The sequence below is a fragment of the Bemisia tabaci genome, chromosome 5 (assembly GCF_918797505.1).
Source record: "Bemisia tabaci chromosome 5, PGI_BMITA_v3".
In the NCBI taxonomy this organism is placed as follows: Eukaryota; Metazoa; Arthropoda; class Insecta; order Hemiptera; family Aleyrodidae; genus Bemisia; species Bemisia tabaci.
The window spans coordinates 8,182,523-8,208,002 of NC_092797.1; the positions used below are offsets into that span (position 1 = coordinate 8,182,523).

The window sequence follows — 25,480 nt, forward strand, 5'->3', positions numbered from 1 at the left end:
TTCGGTACTTTTGGTTGACTCCATAGAACCCTGGTAAAAATTGGCAGAAGAATCTGTGTTCCAAAATACCATAGACCTACAGCCGGCTGTAAGATTTTCAATAACTTCTATAGCCTGCTACATAATTTCTTATGGCCTTTTATAGCCGATGGCGACTAAGCAACAGGCAGGCGATAAAGTGTATGCTAAACGTTACTAATTACGGATGCTAGGACTCAGTGAGTTTTTGGAATACTGCTCTCTTTTTGGGCCGTAGTATCTTGATTTATTTTGCGAGGAAAGCTCCGTACTTTTGATGGATGCCTGCAATTACTAATATATTAGAGCGCCTTTCAGTTTCGTATGATACTGTGCAATACCTCCGGTGTGAAACAGTTGCTTCAAGCGCCGTGGCAGGCGGGCAGCCAGCGCGAGACACGCATTGGCGCCTACAAACCTAACAGGGATACTTCACGCGTTGCGCAATGCGTGAGGTATCCCTGTTAGGTTTGCAGGCGCCAGTGCGTCGCCGCTCCGCTTTGTGTTAGGCTCTAATATTTAATCTGGCGTAGTCAGCGTTATTCAACTTGTGATTTTGAAATGTTTGCACATCCTGTATGGATTATTCTCATTTTAATTTATGAAAAAAAAATATGTATTAAAGGAAAATATAATGTGTGTTTTGTAAATATTAAGGTGGTTCCGTATCAAACTTAATGATTTCCAAAGCACCCGAATTTCTACACAATTTCTTATAGCCTTTTATAATCGATGGCGAAAAAGCAACAGCCAGGCGATAAAGTGTAAAGCCCGGCGATAGGAACTACAGCCCGGCGACAGGAACTACAGCCCGGCGACAGGAACTATAGCCCGGCTGCATAATTTTTTATCGCTTCGTATAGCCCGGCCGTATGATTTTCTCCACATTCTACAGCCAGCTGTATGATTTTCTGTAGCCTTCTTTAGCCGGCTATACTAATTCCTATGGTATTTTGAAACGCAGCTCTTATCGCCAATTTTTACCAGGGAAGTTCGACCTGTCAGATGTATGATCCAAACTTTGGCAGCTTGGACCTCAAGTTTACGGATGCACGATCTGAGAACTTCAGAGATCCACATGACCTGAACTTCGGGTTTCATGCGCGAAGTTTTTTTCTCCGTGTTTTTAAATTGTGTCGTATTTCAGCGTGCGGAAATGAATAAAGAAAGATTTTGACTTTCCGAAGAGGAAAATTCATACCTATACGACGACATCGTGGCCGGTGTCATTTCATTTATAGCCAATATTCATTCTCGTTAATACCTGCAGCGCGAAGCGTTCAATTTGGAGAGAAGTAAATTAAAATTTCTCAATAGAGTTCTAAAGTTCAAAGTAGAGAAAAAAGAACTCGAATATTCTTTGAACTGGATATTTTATCGTTTTCTGGTGGTGACAGTCCGCCCAGACAGATTTCATCATGACGATTTTTACTCGATGTGCCAACAATGCGTGCGGGAGGCCGTCTGAAAGGGTCAAAGCTGTCTGGAAGGGTTGAAGCCCTCAAGAGCCCTCCCCCATTCACCGTTTCCAAGTGGCGTCCCGTCCGGATGAGTCTGGATATCGAAAAGCCTGGATGCGAGTCTAGCTAGGTAGAAAATACAGTGTAGTTAGTTCATGGCCCGCGGGGCAGAGAGCGCTGCTCGCGTCGCTGTCTTTGTTTTGATTGCAGCCTCTCCTCGTCAGTCTTTCGATTGAGGCAAGCGGTGCAGGAACCCGGCGCGGGCTGTCAGCGTCCTTTGTCCTGTGCTGTCCTAAACCCTTGCTGATAAGTGATAACTAGCGTTTCGTTCGCCTAGCAACTTGTTGCGGAGTGCTTTCGGACTTTTTAGTGAATTATTTCCATCGACTCGGTCGAGGCTCATTCGTTGAAGTTTTGCTTCGCGCATCACCTTAACCTAGAAACTCACCCAAGGGTGAAAAACTAGTGTGTTTTTGCTCCCAAGTTATATCTATGTAGTTCGAATGTGTGTCCAAAATCCAGGACTAAATTTTTCCCCGTTGTGCGTGGTTTTGGGAGTGAAGCCGGGGTTGTTAATTACATATCCATGGCTATTTGTTCAGTGGACGTTCCGCGTTATTTTTCGGCCTACTAACCATCCCTTCAGTTAACAGATTCTCCCGTATCGATTCGAATCTTTCTCAAGATATCAATCTGAGTGATAACATAGCTTCATCCTAAGCTGCGGCGCACTCATTTCCTTCGACAACCAAGCTGTGATACTAAACTAGTCCATGTACAGTACAAAATAACATCGATTTGCTATCAACATCGAATGCTTTGCCCCCGCAGACTCAGTGAATTCTATTTCAGTTTGCCTTTCATTTGAACTGCAAACCTCCAACCATGTCCAATAAATCAGTAACTTTCGGTGGAGTTTTCCACTTCCCATCCCACCCCAAAACCCACAACTCCCCCCTGAACCCCGACAAGAAAAACCAGAAGATAGTGGTCGATAAAGCGGAGAAAACTGAAACTGTTAAGAAGGGTTTTAACTGCGTTGGAACTCTTAGAAATAGTTTAAAAATGGTAGGCTCTAACGGTTCAACACTGATTGCTATTCGTCTCGTTCGCAGTAAACTGAGGAAAAGAGATGAGAACCAGCTGAATCACGTGAATGGACCTACTGTCACCAACCACAATAACAACATCATCTCGCCTCCCGATGTAGTTGTGTCCACCGTAACTGCTGTTACGTCGACTCAAACTGCCGTTCTTCAGCCATCTCTGGAATCGACTGCTGTCCCACCACCATTCCTATGGCAGTATTCCGCCAGCAAACCTGTCAACAAGACATCTTCGCAGTACACCTTGTACAGCAACGACCAGGTAAGAAATTTTCAAGAATCCATTTTGGTGTGCATGGAATGAAAAGTGATGGGAGTATGCCTGAAACTTTGTACATTGATATCAATGTATCCTGCCAGAAAACTTGGGAAAGAATGCTCAAGTTCAAAAATCAGGTGGAATAAAACTAGGAACTATCTCACTGCTCCCTCTTAATCCATTCCTCTGCAGTGAGGCTGTATTTTAAACATATTTATTTATTTCATTAAAGTCTATCAAAATATCAGATCATGAGGAAGCAAATATTTTAATTTTAACGCGCTAGAGTAGCCTTTTTACTAACCTGCTTTTTTTTATTTATTTATTTTTTTATTTTATTGAAAGATTAGATAAATATTTTCTCCCTGCTATTTTTTTCCTTTGATGCTCATTACTTATTATAATTAAGGCGCCAGAAGAAATCTCATATCAAGAGTTCTAAAACGTATTTTACCTTAGTTTTATTAAAGGTATTAAATATCTCTTAAAATGGATCCCCTGTAAGCTCCCAAGACTAACTCTTGAGGTAAAAAGTTCACTTTGTGACAACACTAAAAATTCTCAATGATCTCTGAATATTATTAAATGATACTCAAATTCTTTTACTTAGATTGGGGAAAGTTCAAGGCTCTGATAAAAAAGAGAACTTCTTGAAGAAGTCATACCCATGGGGTTCTTCATTGCAGTACAGTGTTGCAAAGCATCATTCATCAATTTATTTTTTACTCCAATATTATCTCCAATTTTCATATGAAATTTTGTTAGTATGTTTTTTGCGTGAAAAGCCAAGTTTAGGACTGCAGTAGAAAATTTTGATGGAACTAGACGTGAAATACAACGATTTCGACTTTTAAGTAGATTAAATTGCATATCCATGAGATGAAGGAGACCGTGAAATGTGTTCGACCGACTCAGGGACTTTAACGCAGAGTAAAAAATTGGCCGAGGGCGAAACGCGTGATACAATTATTTTAACTTCCAAGTAGGTAAAATTGCATATTCACGAATTGAAGGAGAACAGGGAGTTTTGTATCATCCCAACCATTCGGTTCGTCAAACCCAACTGTCAGTTTGTTCAGTTCGTGTAACCGAACTCACGAGGTGAATAGAACTGATGGAAGAAGTTTGTTTACATGAACCGAACGTTCGCTTACGTGAATCCAATAATGGGTTTTATCCTTAAAAGAGTCAACGCTTAACGCACTGATTTTTACAAAAACTTTTGATAAGGATGTTGATATTTTGTAAAAATTAGTGCGAATGCTCTGACTATTAAAAACGAGTGCAATAGCGTTTAAAAAATTACAGCGTAATCGTTGAATTTTTGAGAATTATACTGTGGAAGCGTTGTACCCTAAGTAAATCAATGCGAGCGCTTTTAATTTTTTGAAAATGGCTGCAAAAACACTATTTTTTGGTGAAAATTACTGCAGGCGCGCAATGTCCTTATGCGTGGGGGCCGAAGAACTTTCTGCACCCTTGTGTGAGAGTCGCGTCCGTTAACGCGTGAAGGAATACGTTGCCAGGAGAAATTTCGCAGCGTTGCAATGCGACCCTTCCCATCTCAACCGTTAAACGTTTAAAATCCGATATTCATTTAATCTCGACTCGGCAACAGCGGCGGGCGCAGGGTTGCCAACTCCACCGCCGCGCTGTCTGGCGTCTAGCCGGAGGCGAAGGTTCGAAATTCAACCGCGGCCGGTTTTTTGTGTCCGTTACCTGTGCCCTGTAACGATTTTTTCTTGCTAATGCAGTATAGCTCCTCTCCCTCCTCCCCCCTGCCAGCGTTGATTCATTTTTATTGTCAACGCAGCCAATCTGAATGGTGGGTCGTTTCGGGCTCGGGTCTATTCTGCCGTGCTAAGGAAGAACGCCGTATGAGCCTTCAAGCGTTGCCATATCTTCGAGGAATCTCGAATTTTCGGTAGTAATTGTAAACTGTTGTCCTCCAATTTTTGAAGAATTTTGTTCGTTATTTGATCTAAAATATCTGAAAATTTTGAAGGATACAATGCATAACTTTCCTCTAAAATACACGCTTCATGCCGGGAATTTTGGCAGCTCTCTAATGTGTTCATACGGCGTTTTTCTTCAACTCGGCGGTATTAATCCCAGACCGTTTTCTCCGTCAGACTGCTGCGTTTCCATTAAAAGGTGAGCTCTCGACCTCCGATGCCGAAGCGTGAACGGTCGATAATCGATATTTCCCCATTTGAAGCCATTGTGAAGAATCGATTATCAAGGTGTTCGTTGGGAACATCCTATTTATCGACTCTTTACAATAGCTTCAAATGACAGATGAATCAATTTATCGTAAAGCATGCCACGCCACTGATGCCGAATCGTGAATGATATTATCAATTTTCCCGCCTTTCATAGCGAGAAATTAGGGCACCGTTTAATTTTCTCGAAGCAGAAACAATCACACGTTACTCGTTTTATTATGTAGTGTAATGAAGTGTGCGGGGCTATTTTTTCTGGAAGAAAAAAATGTCTGATAATAGGACAAAATTTGATGTTTTTTTGGTATGGATAATCTGGAAAAGCTATTAATTTTTTCATTTCTAGGCGCCTTTATGTGCCGGGTGAAAATCGAATTTTTCTTTTACCTACTACTAACGTCTCTCCTGAGCTTTAGCCCATAAAAAAAGGTCTAGAATAATTTTTCTTAATCTGCCTGAAGTGGATTTTTTTTAAGTGTCTCGTACCTAAAACGAACAAGATTACACAAATTACCTAATCTTGTTTCTCTGTGTCAACATTCGCTAATTTATGATTTAATGGGTTTTATTCTCTCTTCCTCTTTCTCTAGTGTTAATTCAGCACTAATGACAGGCCCTAATTATCTGATAGTTCTGATGAGAAGGGAATTATTAAAAACAAAAATAAATAAAAATTGTCATTTTTCAAGTGGGGTCGCCTAATACTTTTCAACGTCAACACCTAATACAGGGTTTCTAGCATCAGGAAAAACCGGAAAATATCAGGAACTTTGGCCGATCAGGAAAAAATCAGGAATATCGGAAAAATCGGACGTTTTATCAGGAATTTTTCTTACGCAAAACTCCTCAGCGGAGAAAGTCTTGCTTTCTGCCTACCGTGCCACTAGTCGAGAAAAATCAGGAAAATATCAGGAATTTTCAAAATGAAAAAATCAGGAATTTTTTATGAAATATCAGGAAAAATCCGGGAAATATTAGGATTTTTCAAAATTACAAAATACTAGACACCCTGTAACAGCAACTTATCCTTTCACCCACTGACTCCTCGCAATCTCATTTGCAAATCGGGTTTTAGGGGTTTCTAAGCGATTGTTTTGTTTTTTCTCTCTTTTTTGGGCAGTTCCAAAAGCTTGTGGCAATTCGGTCATGTCCAGGAAGTCTTCTCGTGCAGTATCGCCGAGACTTTTTATTGCCCCCAACTTTCTCTCGCGATTGAAGAGAGCTCGGGTGATATTGTACTCTTTTAATTGGACTCGAAAGCTCTGTTGCCTCAACGGCGAGGGATCCGCAAAATCTCCAACAGTTTCCTCGTGTGGAGCCCATGACTTTTCTCGTGTCACCGGCAAATGCGCCGAGAGGTATCAGATTCGCGTGGCTGCCAACCACGGAACACCGTATGTGGGAAAATTCTCCCTCCCAGCCGCCGCTCGACCGCCTCGCCCAATCCGTCTGCTGTGCCAGACGTTTCACCCCACCCATCCCACCGCACTTAGGCAAAACAACGTATCAAAAGTGGAACGTTGCCACATTTTCTTTGCTAAAAAGGCATAAATATCCTTGATTTAGTATTTTCGCGACCGTTGTGGTTATTTAACACTGACGAGGGGCGCAGCGCAACATGAGCATTTCGATGCAAAACCAGGGCGCCTTCAATTTCTACCAGGCAACACGCACATCCACGGAGCACGAATAGTTGTATCCATGCGCCGTGATGAACTTCGCCCGCTTTCGCGCATCCATCGGCTGCAAACCGAACTGAAACGGAGAGGACTTCGATGGTGAAGGTGAAATCGCCAAACCGCGTATCTCGATTTGCCACGGTTAGTCGTTTTCCGCACGAAAGAACGTAAATACATTTCAAAGTCGCCAGGTTTTTCCGCGCAAATTGCATTTTTACCAGGAAAATCTCGAGAATTTCTTACCGCAAATACGATTAATTTTTACTTAATAGCAAATATTCTACGAAAATCATGCAAGTTTACTTACTCTCGGAAAAAATTGAATTGTTTGAGTCAATTTTATGACCTTGGATCGAGTTACGTTCTTTGTGCGGAAAGCGATAAATGGGTGCATTGTTCGAGTGGGTAGGTTACTTTTAATTTTTTTTTTTTGCGTTTCGGTTACGGCACCATTCCCTGCAATTACCTATGTTTCAACAATTTCCTTATCACACATGAAACCTTATCAACACAACAGCACTTTGCTGATGAGGCCATGCCACCGGGTGAATTTTGATTGATGATAACTCACCGCGGACATTCCAGGCTTATCCTGGTGGTAAAAATACTAGCGCGGTTTAGCTCGCGTTTTGTGGGCTAATCGTATTTGCGTATCTTCACCTCATCATCCGTTCGCGTTGGTAGTAATTATATCGTCGGCCGCTCTAACGCCCATCATTAACCCTTTTCATCCCTCTTATATTGCCGCCCTCGGCTATTTTTAGTCGAACGATTCAACCCTTTTTAAGTCATTTCCAGTGCGGTTTGCTTTCCTCTCTAACGTCCGAGTTCTCTCATCAGAGCACAGCTGCAAATACACCTAATGTCCAGGCTTTTACACACTGGAAAAAAAAACACATTGGATCTAGAGTCCAGACTCTTAAAAACATCGACAAGAAAAAGTACTCTTCATTCAATCAGATGTAAACTTAAATCAAGAACCAAGCCTCTTAATTTGAGCGGATTTTCTTTTGATTTAAGCTTGAATCTGATTGAATCAAGAGTCCTTTTTTTGTCAATGTTTTCAAGAGTCTGGACTCTAGATCCAATGTGGTTTTTTTTCCAGTGCATTGTTCAAAATCTCGAAATCATTTCATTCTGGAGTCGACATTTCTCTTAAACAACTTGCGGGCTGATTATTGAAATTTATAGACTAAGTGATAGACGAGAGAAAAGTTGAGCGAACCTACCGGTGGAAGCGAGTGGTTCCAATGAACAAAAGAGGCTAGTAACAGACCAACTAACGGCAACCCACGAGAGACCGTATTGTTGGTCCATCATATTTTCTCTTCGTCCATCAGAATTCAATCAATAGGATCGCTCCATCTTACCTTTGTCTATCAATTTCAACAATCAGCCCAAAAATAAGCGATCCGCATCTATCGGTACCATTACAGAGTCCATTATTGGAGATTCAGATTATTACTACTCTCTCCTAATCCCTCACCACTTTCCTCGCGCCAGAACCTCAAATCTTCCGGCTACCGTGATGCTGTAGCTTCCCGAATAAGGAAACACGACGAGAGATATGTTTGAAAAATCGAGAATCGTCTAGGATTAGATTGATGACCGAAGAGAAATAAAAATGTTGCCTAATCGCGGAGATAAGAGTCGGACTTCCATACGATTTGAGGATCGTTCGAAAGGGCTCATCCACTTTTACTCGAAAGTCGTGTGCTGTGAGCTTATGAGCTTAGATTACGTCACTCCGCTCGCGACGGATTCGTCACGGTGGGAAACACTTGGTGGGACATTGGTACGGGTATGGCTGCACAAGGTTGCCGGATTTCGAAAGATTTTTCCCTACGCTGCCGTGGTAAGGAAGAACGCCGTATGAACATTCGAGAGTTGCCAAATTTCCTCCGATAAAATGTTCATTTTTGAGGAAAGTTACGAATATTTTGCCTTTAAAGTTTCAGAATCTCTAGGTAAAATTGTAAACTGATTATCTGGAAAATTGGGAGGGAAATATTAATAAATTTTCCAGGAAATTATCGGTTTATGAATGGAAATTTGGCAACGCCTGAAGGTTCATACGCCGTTTTCCCTTAGCACGGCAATACGAAGGACGTAAACCCGATTTTCGTCGCCATCCTTGTCAACGTTTGGGGGAGCGCAATCGTCGCCTGGATTTAGGCTGAGTTCCAGAAACGCTGAGTAACAATACTCGAGAGCGGTTACCGATGTAAACATTGGAACTAACCGGTAGCGCCACCGATAGAGATAATAACCTTAGTCATTCGTTTGAAGTTGACTTAGTGACTTTGTTGGTGTGACTGGTTTGATGTTGGGTGATTATCTCTACTTTTTATAGCTTTGATTAAAATTCCTCCCAGCTATTCTTGGAGGATTACGCCGAAGAAATGGACGAGAAGTAAATTGAAATAGAGTGATGTGTGTAACGGATTGATGGAAGCATTTGGTGATCGATGAATTCGTCAGGAAAGTTTGTGAGCAAATAAAATGACATTTGTAGTGAAGAAAATTTGGATCAGAACCATTGGTCTAATCATTGAAATTGATAGACAAAGAAGACATAGGGGAAATGGAAATTGATAGACAAAAAATACCAACCGCTGCAACCAATACGATCGCTCCATTTTCCCTTCATCTTCTTTGTCTTGCGCTTTGTCTATCAATTTCAATAATCAGCCCGCAGGCCCAAGTACCCTTTCTCTCAAATCTCTTTGAATATGAGGTACCGTACAATGAGGCACTTTGCCTCTCGGATATCGCATCTTTGGGATATGGTGCCTCTCAAGATCAGTTCTTCCAGGATATCGTGTCTGTAGGTTACCCTTTTTTTGGAACACCAACACCCTCGTCTCCAGAATCCCTCACTTGTGTAAAAGTCCGTGTCAGGTATACGTAGCCTCCGATCCACACAGCTGAATGCCGCCAACCCGATAACCATTAACCTTAGCGCGCACCTCTGGGACTCTGAAGGTCCGCAGCCTTCGCGAGCAGGTGAAGCTGGTTTTAGCTGGTTTTATTTTAGACCGCGATGATGAAGTCAGGGTCGAATAAATATCGGCAACCACGACTCGGAAGAGGGGCTTTTAAGGTGATTCCGCGCGAAACGACAAACGGCCACCAACCCGACGATGGTACCAATAAATCAGCCAGTGGCGAAGAAACGGCGATCGGTCGAAAGCCCTGCCGCATGCCGTGACAAGCGAGAACGGCTCAACTCCAACGTAAACCCCATTTCAATACGCTGTTATCGTGGAGAAGCGTAAATCATCGACTTTCGATATTTTCCCATTAGAATCTACGGTAAAGAATCGATTAGTAAGGTATACCCTGATAATCGATCCTTTCTATAGGTTCAAATGGCAGATCAATCGATTAATCGTGAAGCGCAACACGTAGTTGCGAAGCATGAATCCTTGAGTATCGATATTTTTCTATTTAAATGTACGGAGTTGATTATAAAGGTATATTCCGATAATCGATCCTTTTCTATAGGTTCAAATGGCAGATTAATCGATTAATCGCAAAGCGCGACGCGCAGTGGTGAACCGTGAATCCTCGACTGTCAATATTTTACCATTTGAATCTATGGTGAAGAGTCGATTATTATGGTATACCCCGATAATCGATCCTTTTCTATGGATTCAAATGGCAGATCAATCGATTAATCGCAAAGCGCGACACGCAGTGGTGAACCGTGAATCCTCGACTGTCGATATTTTACCATTTGAATCTCTGGTGAAGAGTCGATTATCATGGTAAACCCCGATAATCGATCCTTTTCTACAGGTTCAAATGACGGATCTTGCGATTAATCGCAAAGCACGATGCGCGACTGGACGCGGATTCGGGACGGGCGGCTGAAAGTAGTCCTGAGCCCACGCAATTTCGTCGCGAGTCCACGCCGAATGTATTTACAAGATCGCCTTGCGAAAGTCGGACTTTCCTGCTCGGTTCGGGTTTTACCAGCGACCTGGCGATTCCCCCGTAATCGTCGGCCCAGCGCCAATTTCGCGCGGTTATCCTCCTGGGTATTTTTTATTTACCTTTTTATTCTTATTTTTCTGACTCATCGGTCGGTAATAAGCTGTAGTCGAGGCAGGTGAATTGCAAGACTCGTCCGGTCAGAAATATCGGAATGAGATGTAGAATGCATATCACTCCAGCTGACTGTATTGGAATTGATAGGCAGAGCTATCAGGCAAAGAAGACGAATTGAAAATGGAGCGATATTATCGGTGGAAACGAGTGATTGCAATGGTCAAAAGAGGCTAGTAATAGACTTACTGAAGGCAACCACTGAGAGCCCCCATAGTTAGTCCCCTATTTTCCCCCTTAAATGTCGTCACTTGCTGCAAAAGGACACTACACTGGAAAAAGAAAACACATTGGATCTAGAGTCCAGACTCTTAAAAACATCGACAAGAAAAAGTACTCTTGATTCAATCAGAATCTAGCTTAATCCAAGAACCAAGCGTCTCAATTTAAGCGGATTTCGTTTTGATTCAAGCAAAAATCCGATTGAATCAAGAGTAATTTTTCTTGTCAATGTTTTCAAGAGTCTGGAATCTAGATCCGATGTGGGTTTTTTTCCAGTGCACTAATTCTTATGTCAATTGCGATCATTTCACCCTATTGAGCCGTCAAATTTTGTTCTGATCCATTAGAAATCAACAGCAAATTCTGAAAATTGTGACACCTTTTTTTAGGTTTTAGGTTTTATTTTTTTTATTTTTTATTTATTTTTTTTTCTATCACCCTTGTCATGTCAGTGGGTGGGAACGTAAATATTTATTTGTAAAATGTGGCTTGGCATGGGTTTTTTTTTTTTTTTTTTTTTTTTTTTTTTTTTTTTTTTTAAAAAAAAAGAAAAATTCTAATTTTCTAAGCTCTGAAGAGTGATTCATCTCGTCACATCTCTGCCAAATCCCTCGAAACATTGTAAAAAAAAAAAGGTCAAATCTTTTTATTAGTGATCTATAAAGTGGTTGATAGACGGGTATCGACGGATATGAGTCAGCGCTTTCGATGACATCAATTCTTTACTCACACGAGCAAAATGGTACCGTTACCGCCGCTGTAATCGACTGTCACACAATTACGATTCATCGCTCGGTGCACGTTACTCATCTGTAAATTAAATCTCAAGTCCTAGTCTCCGGCAACTTTTGGCGCCTGGCGAGAAAAGTTCACGATGATTCGCGGAAATCGCGACAATCAAACGCCCATGCTTCGCCTGGACTACATTTTGCAACAGAGAGAGATTACTTCTGGCTCCTCTGTAAAAGCGTCTATCTGCAGTTGGATACTCATGATACGCACGTTTTTTTCTGAATTAGTCAAAAATAGTAGTTCCGCATTGCAAATGTACTACCTCTGTCAGTGGGAGCTCAGCTCCACTAAATTGACAGAAACACACAACTGACGCTGAAAACGTTTCGAGAACTGACATTCTTAGTTTTCTAGATATAAATTTTAGCTGTCACGGGATCCCTTCAAATTAAAAAGAGGTTGTGAGTATTTTTTTATTGTTGTAGTGTTAATATTCACTCCTTATCGAATGCGAATTAGCCTTGAACCCAAGTTTCAAACTCGACCATAAAATGGGTTTTATTTGAAGTGGGTCATAAATTTTCAGTTTTTATCGATTATGTAAGTAATTGCCCCCGTAAAACGTTCGTTATGTCATTAACGAAGCTCTCTTTATCTACCAAAAAAGAGGCCCAGTCTGAAACCGCAAGTGAAGATTTGCTTATCCTTAAGCCCACTCCTTGTCGGGGATATTTACCACAACATTTGAAGGCAAAATTTGGATAAGTTTATAAAATAAATATAATGAAATAAATTATTTGAGGGAATCGCCCAACTTCTGGTAAAAGAAGAATCAATGAAATTAGCGAGGGGTGCTATTTCAGCCAAATATCAGGTAAGATATTGTTGGTAATAGTCCATGTTACCTCGGGGGGGGGGGGGGTGAAATACCAAAAAAACCTTTAGTAATGCACTAAAATTGACTAAAATTTCCCCCAATAAGTTCAAACTTTGAAAGGGGAAGTGACTAAGGCTCCCTCCACCTCCTTGTCCCATCAGCCCCCAAAAATTATTATTGTTATTATTTTGACTAAATTAACATTTCCCCCAATAAATTCAAACTTTGAAGGGGGAAGGACTAAGGCTCCCTCCAACTCCCTGTCCCATCAGCCCCCCAAAAACTATTTAAAAGTGACAAGGAATGACGGAAGGGAATCCATTGCATGATCAGCTGTCAAAACTTGTGCAAGTTTTCCTCGTCGGGCGGTAATCCCTTTACTTTGTGCAAAACTGGCGCTGTATCTTTTTTTCGGATCTGTAATTGCAGCCAATAATCCCGTTTCTCGATCGAAATTATCTACTAAGCCCCGCGAGATTGGAGTGGGCTTTCGAGCCGGGATCAAGCAAGGACGGATCATGCCGTGGCATCGTGGCCTAGTCGGGCCCGCGTTAAATTTATCTTAATCTTATTTAATTACACCTGTGAAGGGCCCTCGTAATTTTTTTCTCCCCATCCTTCCGTACCTTTCCACGAGTTTCCATTCTAATTCTCGTCAGTCCCTCTTCGGCTCTCCGTTAGTTGTCTTCGCAGTTCCGTCGGCTTCGAGTCGACCCCGTGGTGTCCATTAGTTTGCAATTAGTTTGCATTTGTTGTTGTTGCAAATCGTCGATAAACATGCCGCTCACCTCCAGAATAACCATGAGGATACTCTACACCTCGCACTTGCACGTGAGTATCCGTCCACCGATTTTCCGCTTTCCCTAACTGCGATGTATCGATTGATCTGTCATTTAAACCAATGGAAAAGAATCGATGAACAGGGTGTTCAAAACGAACACCGTGACAATCGATGCTTTACCATAGCTTCAAATAGGATAATATCGATAGTCGATTATCATGCCTCGCTACTGTCTTCGAATCTCGTCGAGTCTCCTGTTCGAAAATCGATTTTTACGTAATTTTATTTATTTTTTTTTTTTTAGCTAGAAACGAAGTCACATTCTGGCTTGCAATTTTGATAGTATATTCATCGCAGGCAGTAAGTGCCAATTGCCGGCAATTTGCAAATTCCGAAATTAAGAAAACAAGTATTACAGCATTGAATATTCTGCCTTCAATGCGAACATACACTTTTCCCTCCATAAAAAATGAAGGTAATAGGCTCTCTGAAGAGGGTGTCGTGGATTCCGAGGCCCTAGTTGGGCTCGGCTCTTGCATACAACTAAACTAGCCTCACGACAGTGCGTAGAGTATCACACAGAGTTGAAGGCGTTCCGAGCTGAGAGCGCGCGTTCGATAACCGCGTCACTCACTGAGTAATTCCGCCACCCTCATCATCCCGTTCGCATGATTGGTGAATGGGAACGAAACGACAACATTGACACCATTAGAAACCTACACCAACGACATTTTGCACTATGTCCCCGTTTGCAGAGTCCCATGCAGAGCCGCATAAAATTCGCTCTCGCAGACCAATCGCAGACCCACAGTCGTGATGAATAATTCAGCCAGGAACTGTCGTGCCGTAAGGGAAAACGGACTTTGCCAAATTTTCGCCGATGTGATATGTATTTTTAAGGGAAGTTATGCATAATGACTCCTGGAAGTTTCAAGAGACTAACGATTACTCTGAAAATGAAATTCTCTGAAATTTCGGAAGAATTATCCGCGCAAGTTTCCCTTGATATTTGTATTTCATCAAAAGAAATTTGGCAACGTTTTGAGGGCTAGAAGCGTTCTTTCCTGCGAATAGCGAATAAACGCGATTGCAAGGCGAAACGCGAGGGCCAGCTAGAAGCGACACGAGTGAGAGTGTGAGAAAAAGCAAAACGCGAGGGGAAGAATGCCGCCGTGCTAAGGAGAAACGCCGTATGAACATTCGAGAGTTGCCACATTTCTGTCAATAATATGTGTATTTCCGAGGAAAGTTATGAATGTTTTTCCGATAAATTTTCAATAACTTCAGGTAAAATAGCAAACAAAATTATGTGAAAAATTTGAAGACAAATATTTACAAATTTTCTCGAAAATTCGTGATTTACCAAAGTAAATTTGGCAACGCCTAAAGGTTCATACGGTGTTCTTCCCTTAGCACGGCAGAATGGGAGCGAGGGAGAAAGGAGGCGACACACACACGCCGAGACCGAGAGGGTAGTGGATCAGACACGAGACAGGTGCCGCGGCCGTTGCCGATCTCGTTGTCGCACGCGTTGACTCCGTTCCTTCTCTCATTCCGTTTGTTCCTTGCCGAACCCGTAAATCCCCGGTCCATTCCAGATTATAATCTTTGCAATTTGCGAAAATGTAATCTTTATTCCCGTTTGTGACGCTGCGGAGGCATATAATACGGAAACCAATCAGAAATGGATTCTCCGTTCCTTCTCTCATTCCGTTTGTTCCTTGCCAAACCCGTAATTCCCCGGTCCATTCCAGATTATAATCTTTGCAATTTGCGAAAATATAATCTTTATTCCCGTTTGTGACACTGTGGACCTGGCCTAAAATACGGGAACGAATCAGAAATGGATTCACATGGTCTCAACTCTCAGCACACTGGAAAAAAAAAAAACCACATTGGATCTAGAGTCCAGACTCTTGAAAACATTGATAAGAAAAAATACTCTTGATTCAATTGGATTTTTGCTTGAATCAGAAGAAAATCCGCTTAAATTAAGCGGCTTGGTTCTTGAGTTAAGCTTGATTCTGATTGAATCAAGAGTACTTTTCTTGTCGATGTTTTTAAGAGTCTCGACTCTAGATCCAATGTGTTTTTTTCCAGTGTATAAAGGGATTCTAGTCTCGAGGATTCGCGAATTTTGGCGAGGGCGAGTTGGCAATCCTGCGGACGGCTCAGCAGGGAGCAGGACTCGGGAGTCGGGAGCGGTTTTCAATGGTGATCCCGGGTCCCGGGATCGAAGGGCTCAGCGACTGTCTGGTCTGGTGAGACCCGAGGAGGCTTAAAATAGTATACCGCGGTAGAGTTACCATCTGCACGCACGCTGCACCGGCACTTGCCCGCCGAGCCATGGGTTTCGTGGCTTAGATAAACAAGGAGCTTCAGCTTATCGACCCCTCGGGATCGGGTCTAGCTGGAGTGGGGTCAGGTCATAGGCGGATCCGCCATGGGATTTTGCTCCGAAAGGGTTTCCACAGCGAGACGTGTCGCTAAAAATCTTGGAACTAAATCTGAACTCAAACCGGGACATCTGCTGGCCTCCCAAAAAGTTACTCTCCTATCTTCTCAGGCAATTGTAAATATTTGCAGGGTGTCTACAAGTCCGGAATTTCCCGAAGGTCCGGATATAGTATTGATTTTTTAAAGACAGTCCGGAATTTTCGTCATTTTTGTCGCAATTCGAGCGAGAAACTCAAATTTTTGAAAGTTTTCGAATTTCGTCAATTGGAGGTAATGAATTTCTCTTATGAGGAGGTACTAAATTTCTTGGTAATGGACTAGAAAAGTACTGATTTTTGGCCAGCCTGTTTTAGTAGACGCCCTGATTTGCTGCACATGTAGAAAGTACCTACAGTCAAATCCTGTACATCTTTGTCCTGTCTGCTGTTTTTTGGATCGGCTCAACATTTTCCTAGTATCACCATGCTATCCTTTTTAGAAGTAGACACCTATGAATTCGCAGAAATGTTCCTTTAAAAAAAAAAAAAAAAATGAGATTCACTTTTGAAGGTGGGAGTGAAAGGAGGTACGACCAATTTTTCTGTAAGCCCCCACGGCTCCTCATTTACATTTACATATTTATGATTCTAATATTAGCATGGCAACTCCCGAAGGTCACGTCTAGTTACCGAGCTTGACAAACGGATCGGTCTCATGAGAATGCTTCCGTGCCCACCCAACGCTCAACAGGTGTACTCCCGTGCTATGGAAGAACGCCGTATGAGCCTTCAGACGTTGCCAAGTTTCCTTCGATAAAACCCCAATTTACTGGGAAAATTGCGAATATTATTCTCTAAAATTTTTAGGCAGTTTTGTACGCAATTTAATCTAAAATGTCTGAAAATTTCAAAGAAGAATGTGCATGAATGTCATCATAAAAACATGTTTTGTCAAGGGAAATTTGGCAACTCTCGAATGTTCATACGGCGTTCTTCCTTAGCACGGCAGTGTAGTCGACGCGAATCTCAAGAACTCAATTTCCAACCGACTTTTAAAGGTTACGGTTCTCTAAATCGAAATTTCAAATCTGTTTACTCAAGTTGAAACAGGATTTTAAAGTTAAATTTACCGATTTGATCCTTGGACTTGGTGCAACACAGATCGATCTTACCTGTGGCTTGAGTCCCTTTATACCCAGAGTTAAGACAACTCGATTATCAGCTGACTGGCAGCCGGCCTTGGCTGGCCATGGAGGCCGAAACGAGTGCACCCAAACGAACGATATTGAGGGATAAGGATCAGGAATCCTGCGATGTCTGTCACACAAAAACAACAACATCAACAAATTGATCAGTTAAAAAGAAAATGAGATTGGTTTGTGAATAATTTCTTAATCTATTTTCATTTTGGACCGATGGAAATAACAATTTACTCTTGAAAAACCACAATTAGGTAATATTTTCATTATTCTTGTTCACATTCGAGGTACCGCCATCTTGGTGCACTCGTTTCGGCCTCCATGAGCGAGAACCAATCAGAATTGGATTTTTTTTTAGGCCACTTTCAGCCCAACCCTGGCCCAACCAAAAGTGAGTTGTCTTAACTCTGGGTATAAAGGGACTCAACCAGTGGCGAGGCGTGAATGATCGGTCATTGATATTTCCTCATTTGAAGCTATGATGAAGAATCGATTATCAAGGTATTCGTTGCAAATACCCTGTTTATCGATCTTTTTCAATAGGTTTGAATGGCAGATCAACCGATGCATCGCAAAGAACGCCACGGCTCTGAATCGCACTGTATCGGTCATTTATGGCTGGATTCGAGCAAAATGAGCAAGCTTTGAATTGTCTCATCGCAGTGTAATCGTTAGTTTCTCCTCTATATCGCTCATCTTTTTCTCATTTCGTAGTTTCTTTCACTCTCACTTCCTCCACATCTTCGCGAATTCTCATTACCTCACTCGCCGCGGAAATATTTTCACCATCTGCGATTTTAAAATCGCGATTCCGCGGCGCCCGTGCTCGGATTTCAAGTTCAAAGTTCTCTCTCCGCATTTCGATCGTTCGTCGGTCTCCGACAAGGAAATGAGGCTGATCAGTGGCGCGGCGTACTTTGCGATCTATCGATTGATCAGCCTTTTAAGCCTATGGAAAAGGATCGATTAACAGGGTACTCGCAACAAACGCCTTAGTAATCGATTCTTTACCATAGCTTCTAAAGGGAAAATATCGATAATCGATCGTTCACGCGCCTCTGTTCCATCACGAGGAATGCAAATGCTTCGCACGCATGACCTCTCATAGGAATAAGGGCTCTCCCGACTTATATCGTCTCCCTTCCGAAGCAAGAGCGTATCTCAATTTTCACGTGAGCCCTGTTCTCCGTGTAATTTAATGTATTCCGTGGCTCATGCGGAAATTGAGATTCGCCCTTACGCCAGAAGAGCTACGATATTCAATCTGTAATGATCGACTCGCGAGACGAGTGATAATTGTGCAAATTCCTGGCTCGCCGCGGCTCGAATTGCATTAGAGGGTGAAAAATATACAACCACAGAGGGCTGATTCTAGAAATTTATAGACAAAGCTATAGACAAAGAAGACGCCAGGAAAATGAAGCGATCCTATTGGCCCAAACGAGCTGTTTTTATAGACTGAGAAGGAAAATGATCGACTAATTATGGGGATCGCTCGCAGTGGCGTGGCTTGAATGATCGACCATTATCGATTTTTCCCCATTTGAATCTGTGGTAAAAAGTCGATTATTAAGGTGTTCGCTGCGAACACCCTGTTCATCGATCCTTTTCCATGTAGGTTTAAAAAACAGATCAATCGATATATCTCTAAGCACGCCACGCCACTGGCCGCTTGTGGGTTAGTGTTAATCTATTACTTACCTTTTTTTTCATTGAAAGCACCCGATTTCACCAATACCGCTCCATCTTCCTTTTTTCTTTGTCTACAGCTTTGTCTATCAATTTCAATAATCAGCCGGTTAAATGTTCCGAGCATGGCGCTTCTCGCAGGTTGGCAACGCCGATTCTCGTCCATTCAAATGCATGTAAAAAAATCGATACCTATCGGAACATGCTGCTTTGCTTAGAATCGATTGTTTATAATAGCTTTAAATGGATGGGCCCAGAATAAGGAAATCCACGCACGCGCGGAGTTCGCGGATCAATGTCCCTCGTTTATATCCATCGACTCGCACTCGACGGCCCATAAATCCTCCTTCTTCGGCCGTGAAAGCGCGTAACTTCATTCTGACGAGAGCTTCGGAAAGTATGAAGTAACACAAACGATAAGGCTCATCCTGAATTGTAGTTACGCGCTTTCGTCAGAGGAACGGTGAAATCCCCGAAAACTAGACGCGAAAATTCTCGCCGGGCCGTATGAGCAATGAGCATTCCAATGTTGCCAAATCTCCTCAAATAAAATTTAAATTTTTCCGAAAACTGATGAATTTTATTCCTTCAATGTTTCGGAAAATGTTAAAGCGAGTGGCTTAGGGTCTCTTACCTCAATAATCAATAATTCAATCATCAAGAAACTAATCAACGTTTCCTTGTCGGGGGCTGACTGTGCCAAGGCACTTCGGCCGAAGTCCCATTACAGGGCAAAAATCCAAAAGAAAAGGCGTAAGTCATCGATCATCAAGATATACCCACACCGGGAAAAAAAACACATTGAATCTTGAGTCCCGACTCCTGAAAACATTGACAAGAAAAAGGACTCTTGATTCAGTCAGATTTAAGCTTAAATCAAAAGGAAATCCGCTCAAATTAAGAGGCTTGTTTCTTGATTTAAGCGTAAATCTGATTGAATCAAGACAATTTTTTCTTGTCGATGTTTTTAAGAGTCTGGACTCTAGATCCAATGTGTTTTTTTTTCCAGTGCAGGTACCTAAATCGATCTTCGAAGTTTAAACGTTAGATCAATCGATTCATCACAAAACACGCCACGCCACCATTTTAAACTTCATTAAATCTTCAGCATTTTTAAATTTATGGGAGAAGGGGACTTCGTAAATTTTCTCCAAATTGACTATTTTACTGCGAGACATTTGGCAACGTTCGTATATCCGTACGGTTTTTTTCTTCGAGCACGGGCGTGGGGACCCAGGAGAGGCGCTAATAGACGATAAAACTTGGCACGGAGTCGCCCGCGAGGAGACGCCAAAAAATTGCCGACGGGAACTCGCCGTGGGGGGGGGGGGCAGCAGGGAAGATGGCGAACGGCTCCGGCGGCCGTGGCGGGGGTCATCCTGAGTCTCTCTTTTCGAGGTTAGGGAATTAGGGACGTGAAGGGGGGAGGGGGCTCGGACAAGGACAAACCGCTCGGGACTCAGGTCCTGGGTCTCGGATCCTTTCCAATGTGCATTCTTGAGTGCAGGCTTTTGTGTCGGCTGCGTGGAGAAATTCCGAAATTCCTCCCCGGATTTCTACCCGGAGTTGCGGGCACCCCGTCGCTTTCAAAAAATCCTGATGTGTCACTGATTTTTCGCGAAAAAGATTTGATTTTCACCCGAACACCCCGTCGCTTTCGAAAAACCCTGATGTGTCACTGATTTTTCGCGAAAAAGATCTGATTTTCACCCGAACAGGATCCGCATATTTACAAGGCTCTTGTGCGAAATTCTTCGTGCAACGAAGATTCTCAAAAAAAAAAATCAAGTCGGACTGTTATTTAGTGCTTTAAAAGATAATAAAACATTTAAATACGATAAGAGGAATCGGCGAAACGGGGGAGGTAGGCGGTAGGGGTCGGGCTTCCACCCACGCTAAACCTCACCCTCCTCCCTTCGGATGAATCCAGACTTTGACGAGGGGTGGAGTTGACGGACGGCTTATTAGTCCAATTTAATCGTCATCCCCTCGGACAGGGAGGCGTGAATCAAGCTCGCGCCACCCCGCCAGACGCACCTGTCATTTCAGCCGGACTTACTGAAAATAGTCGCCGATTTTCTTTTTCGATTTCGAATCACCCCGCAAATTGGTCGGTGACCTTTGTCTCGCAGCGATGGTTTTTCGATTCGGGTGGCAGCGCGACGATCGAAAATCTACAAAAATCCTAAAGTGTTTCATGGTTAACCTAAAGTCAGTCGTCTGTCACCGAATCGGAAGCCCCCAACCCAAATAAAGTGGGAGCTGGGAAGGCTCGGGCGCACACTGGGGAAAAAAAAAACAAAAACAAAAAAAAAAAAAAAAAAAAAACATTGTATCTAGATTCCAGACTCTTGAAAACATTACCAAGAAAAAGGACTCTTGATTCAATCAGATTTAAGCTTAAATCAAAAGGAAATCCGCTCAAATTAAGAGGCTTGGTTCTCGATTCAAGCTTAAATCTCATTGAATCCAGAGTATTTTTTCTTGTCGATGTTTTTAAGAGTCTGGACTCTAGATCCATTGTGTTTTTTTCCCCAGTGCAAATAGGTTCACTATCAATACATACGTGAAATAATCGATAAATATCGAATCAGGCCGCCGCCGGATCGATCCTTTCCAACGGATTCAAACGGAGCGAGAAAGAGGCGAAGCGGATGGTCAGTGGCCTCCCTCCTCCTCCTCCTCCCCCCCCGGTCTCGGGGTTCGGGTTATTCACACCGGGACCGGGGCCTTCGACTCCTGGCAGAGCAGGCTGCATTTTCACGTTCTCGGCCGTGGTAGCAGCAGTGTTAGTGCTGTATGTGTCGTTGCCCATGTCGATGTCTTTGTCGATGAAGACGCGAGCGGTCGATGGCAGACGCCGGGCCCCCCCCCCCCCCTCGCTCCCCGTCAACCGGTGCCCCCACCCCCCGCCCCCTGCTCGGAGGACGAGATCCCTCTCCGAGGACGGGCTCGAAGTACGGGGAGGGCAGGGGACCTCCTCGGCCGTGGCAACGACTTGGCGGAGGAAGGCCGGGGGGCTCTTTGTACCTCGAGTCGAAGTTTTTTCCTCCCGTCAAGGATTCTAGGAGTGCTGGAAATGCAGAGGCGGATCCAGCGATCTGGCAACACCGGATTTCTACCATTTAAACCTATGTAAAAAATCGAGCCTTGTCGGAGCACCTAGCCCCTTCAAAGATCGATACATTTCTATAGGTTTAAATGCAGAGAAGACAATGTTGATAGTTTGCTAGAGCCACCAATGTGCAGGGTGTCTATGTACAAGTCCGGAATTTCCGGAAAGTACGGAAATAGTACTGATTTTTTAAGGGCGGTCCGAAGGCACTGAAAAAGTGCGGAATTCCGCAGAAGGTCCGGAATTTTTTTATTTTTTTTTGTCATTTTTGTCGCAACTTGAGCGGGAAATTCCAATTTTTGAAAATTGCTGAATTTCGTTAATTGGAGGTACTGAAAAAGTACTTAATTTTTCTGTTGAGGAAGTACTGAATTTATTGGGAATGTACTGAAGAAGTACTATGAAAGTGCTGATTTTTGTCCAGCCTGTTTTAGTAGACACCCTGAATGTGGAAATGTTTTCTTTCCGACTGCTGAAGGACTATCAAAGTCGGTCAGATTTAACCAGGATCGCACTGTTGGAAATTTTGCATTTCTGGGCCATGAGAAGAAGAAATCTCTGGTTGCCTGGAATAACCCCAGAAAAAGGACCAGTTAACTTCGGTGGCAATTTCGCGAGGTTGATTTTTTGTTCATTTCCCAAGATGCGATGTTGATTCGACCTCCGGCCTACCCACAGGAAGATTTCAAGTTCGTTAATTCTATGCTCTCGCGACCTGTCATCAGTCAAATTAGAGGTGAGGAAGTCGGGTGGGCGGCCACCGTTTCCATTTCCCTTCGCGCCAAATTAAGGTCGAAATCAGATCGATCCAGTTCGCCGTGCCGCCACCGTACCACGTTGGGAATTAGATGGTTCTTCGGTGCTTTTTCCTCTAATGAATTACCGCAAAACGGTACTTCCTGTTAATTGATACCAAGTTCATAATGCTCTTTTTATTATTCTCGCACAAAAGCTGGCCCACGCGAACTCTTAACGTAGCGTGGTTCGGTCGTAAAATTGTTAGCGAATGCATTCTGACTTTTGATATTAATTTATTTGGGTAGACTGAACCGAGGTAAACAGGAAGGAACTAAACCGCATTCTCTGTATTTAAAAAAAAAAAAAAAAAAAAAAAAAAAAAAAAAAAAAAAAAAGCTTGACTGGTCTTGCATTTTTTCCTACGAACAATTTAAAATTTAAAAAAAAGTCTCCCTTCGTACAAATATACAATACCAGGTTTCGTTTATTCGCATTGATGTAATACATCCTATATTTATCGAAACAGGTTGCCTCATTGGGAAATCTGAAAATTTTAAATGTATTTAAATTGAGGTAAAAACAGTGTTGCCAAATTAAGAGAGCTGCCCTCGGCCCGTTGAGATAGATTGTCATTTTTGCAATTTTGGCAACATACTTTACTCTCAAACTCAGAGGTAGTCGAGTGTAGATAATCGTTTCTAGGCGAGGCAAGTTGCCTCGATATATTTCGATTGTTCTACATGAGTTTGAATGTGTGAAGCACACTGTCGCCAACTTGCGAGGATTGCCGCAAGTCGGAAACACAAATTTTTCGCCATTTGAATTCATTTTAAATAATCGATTCCAGGCAAAGCTGCCTGTTCCGATATATCTCGATTGTTTTACACGCATTTAAATGAGCAAAGCCTAGTGTTACCAACTTGGGGGAGGGGGGGGGGGGGGGTTGAGAGAAACGGGAGCGACTTTCGCTCAGCACGCGAATTCGCCTCCGCCAACAGCTCCCCCTAATAAATCGGTGAATGCCAGAACCAACTTTGTAAAGTATCTGATGAGCCCTAGAGCACAGGCATCCTTACGGAGCTTAAAGCTCATCAGGAAACGGACTTGTTGGGTTTTAATCTGCATCGGTTGCATCAGGCCGGGTTCCCAGTTTCATCATACGGCTTCGCAGTCAAGTGAGAGTAATTAGCGGCGAATTCGTCAATTCCGCCGAGATGAGTCAGTCCTCTTTGTTTCGGTTTTCAGCGGCCACGGTCGTTCCCGTCGAAATGCGGCCATGAATTTAGGCCGCCCGGGTTGAGGCCGTGAATTTAGGCCGCCCGAGTTGAGTTGCACCCAATTCGAGGGAGTTGCGCAACTTCGGCGCCACCAAGATGAGCTCCCGGCTCTAATTCGTCGGAGCGCAAATGCAGCCGTTAAGTTGAGTTCGTAATTAACGATGGCCTCAATTAATGAAGAGATCGAATCATTTTAAAACGATGAATCGCATTCAGCTGAAAGCTACATTGTCAGGGGGTCTGTAAGTTCTGCAAGTCCGGAAACTGATTTTTTAAGGGCGGTCCAGAAGTACTGAAAAAGTGCGGGAATTCCGCATAAAGGTCCGGATTTTTTCCATTTTTGTCGCAATTTGAGCGAGAAATTCAAATTGTTTGACATTTTTCGAATTTCGTCGATTGAAGGTGCTGAAAAAGCACTGAATTTTCACGCAGAGGAGGTACTGAATTTCTTTGGTATGTACTGTAAAAGTACTGATTTTTGGCCAGCCTGTTTCAGTAGACAGTAGACACCCTGATTTTGGAAAACATTCAACTTCAGACCTATCTTTAATTCGGAAACTGGGTTAAAAATTGACTGCGACTGGAGTAAAAGAAAGTTCCCGCGGTGGGGGAATTTAAAAAAATTCAATTATCATAGTTTGGACCCTTATGCCACTGAAGCAAATCATCAATTGTATTCCGTCGAACACTCAAATTCTGAAAATTGGGCGGCTACGCCCTTCTTCAAATAACCCGTTCAAATAATCGTGCTGTTTTCCTTATAACACCGCTGCTTGCACGACACCTCTTCATATCGTTACCTATTATTTTGTTTCCCCTCCGCAGTGACCCATTTCCAGTTCTGATTAGTGGTTGCGGTTTCGTTGGGAGGTGTACCCTTGCGTGCATTTCACTTCGTTTCCGGTATTGAGATCGATTTCCTTAGCGCTAGCATACGATCTCGCATCATTCGAAACTGCGTTTATTTATACCCGTCTTTTGAAATTCCACCGTGGGACTAGATCAATTGTCCTTGGCATTGTTGGCTTACTCTTCTCGCGGGTCAAGACCAGCCCTTTGATTCCGATACCTCCCGCACTTCGGCTGCCCCACCCGAATTTAGCACGGTAATGAAAAAAATCTCTGATCCGTGAAAGCCTGAAAATGTCAAAGTTTTTCCAAGGGTCGCATCTGCAACCCGAAAAAATTATTCAAGAATCCATTAAGTAAGAAAATTTAAAATTTGACGCGTGATCCCCCTCTCCCCTTTTTCAAAATCTCAAGATAAAGATTTTCCTATTCCTACGCGTTTCTGATTTTCCTCTCTTTTTTCAAAATCTCAAGATGAAAAGTTTACTGTTTTTATGCGTTTCATCAAATTCCGAGTCCATTGCAGAATTTTTAAAAAATTGCGTGAAATTTCTTGAAATTTTGCATCTCTGGCTCTGAGGCTAAGCTGAAACATGTCTCACTCGCGAGTTTAGCGACTGTCACTACGACCTTGACTTGCCGAGCTTTTTTGAGATTATGAGTTGATTTCAGAGAAAACCATTTGCACCATCTCGTTCCTTGCGAAATTTCG

General features: G+C 42.8%; 1 protein-coding gene across 5 annotated transcripts in view; it reads left to right on the forward strand.

The window, feature by feature from the left end:
- Positions 1-25,480, forward strand: part of LOC109034861 (uncharacterized) — a 391,518-nt gene that overhangs the window by 332,174 nt on the left and 33,864 nt on the right. For all 5 annotated transcript variants that reach the window (XM_072300241.1, XM_072300243.1, XM_072300242.1 and 2 more), the window contains one exon: positions 2,594-2,846. In XM_072300241.1, the coding sequence (XP_072156342.1) occupies positions 2,594-2,846 (253 nt within the window). The remainder of the gene's footprint in view (positions 1-2,593; positions 2,847-25,480) is intronic.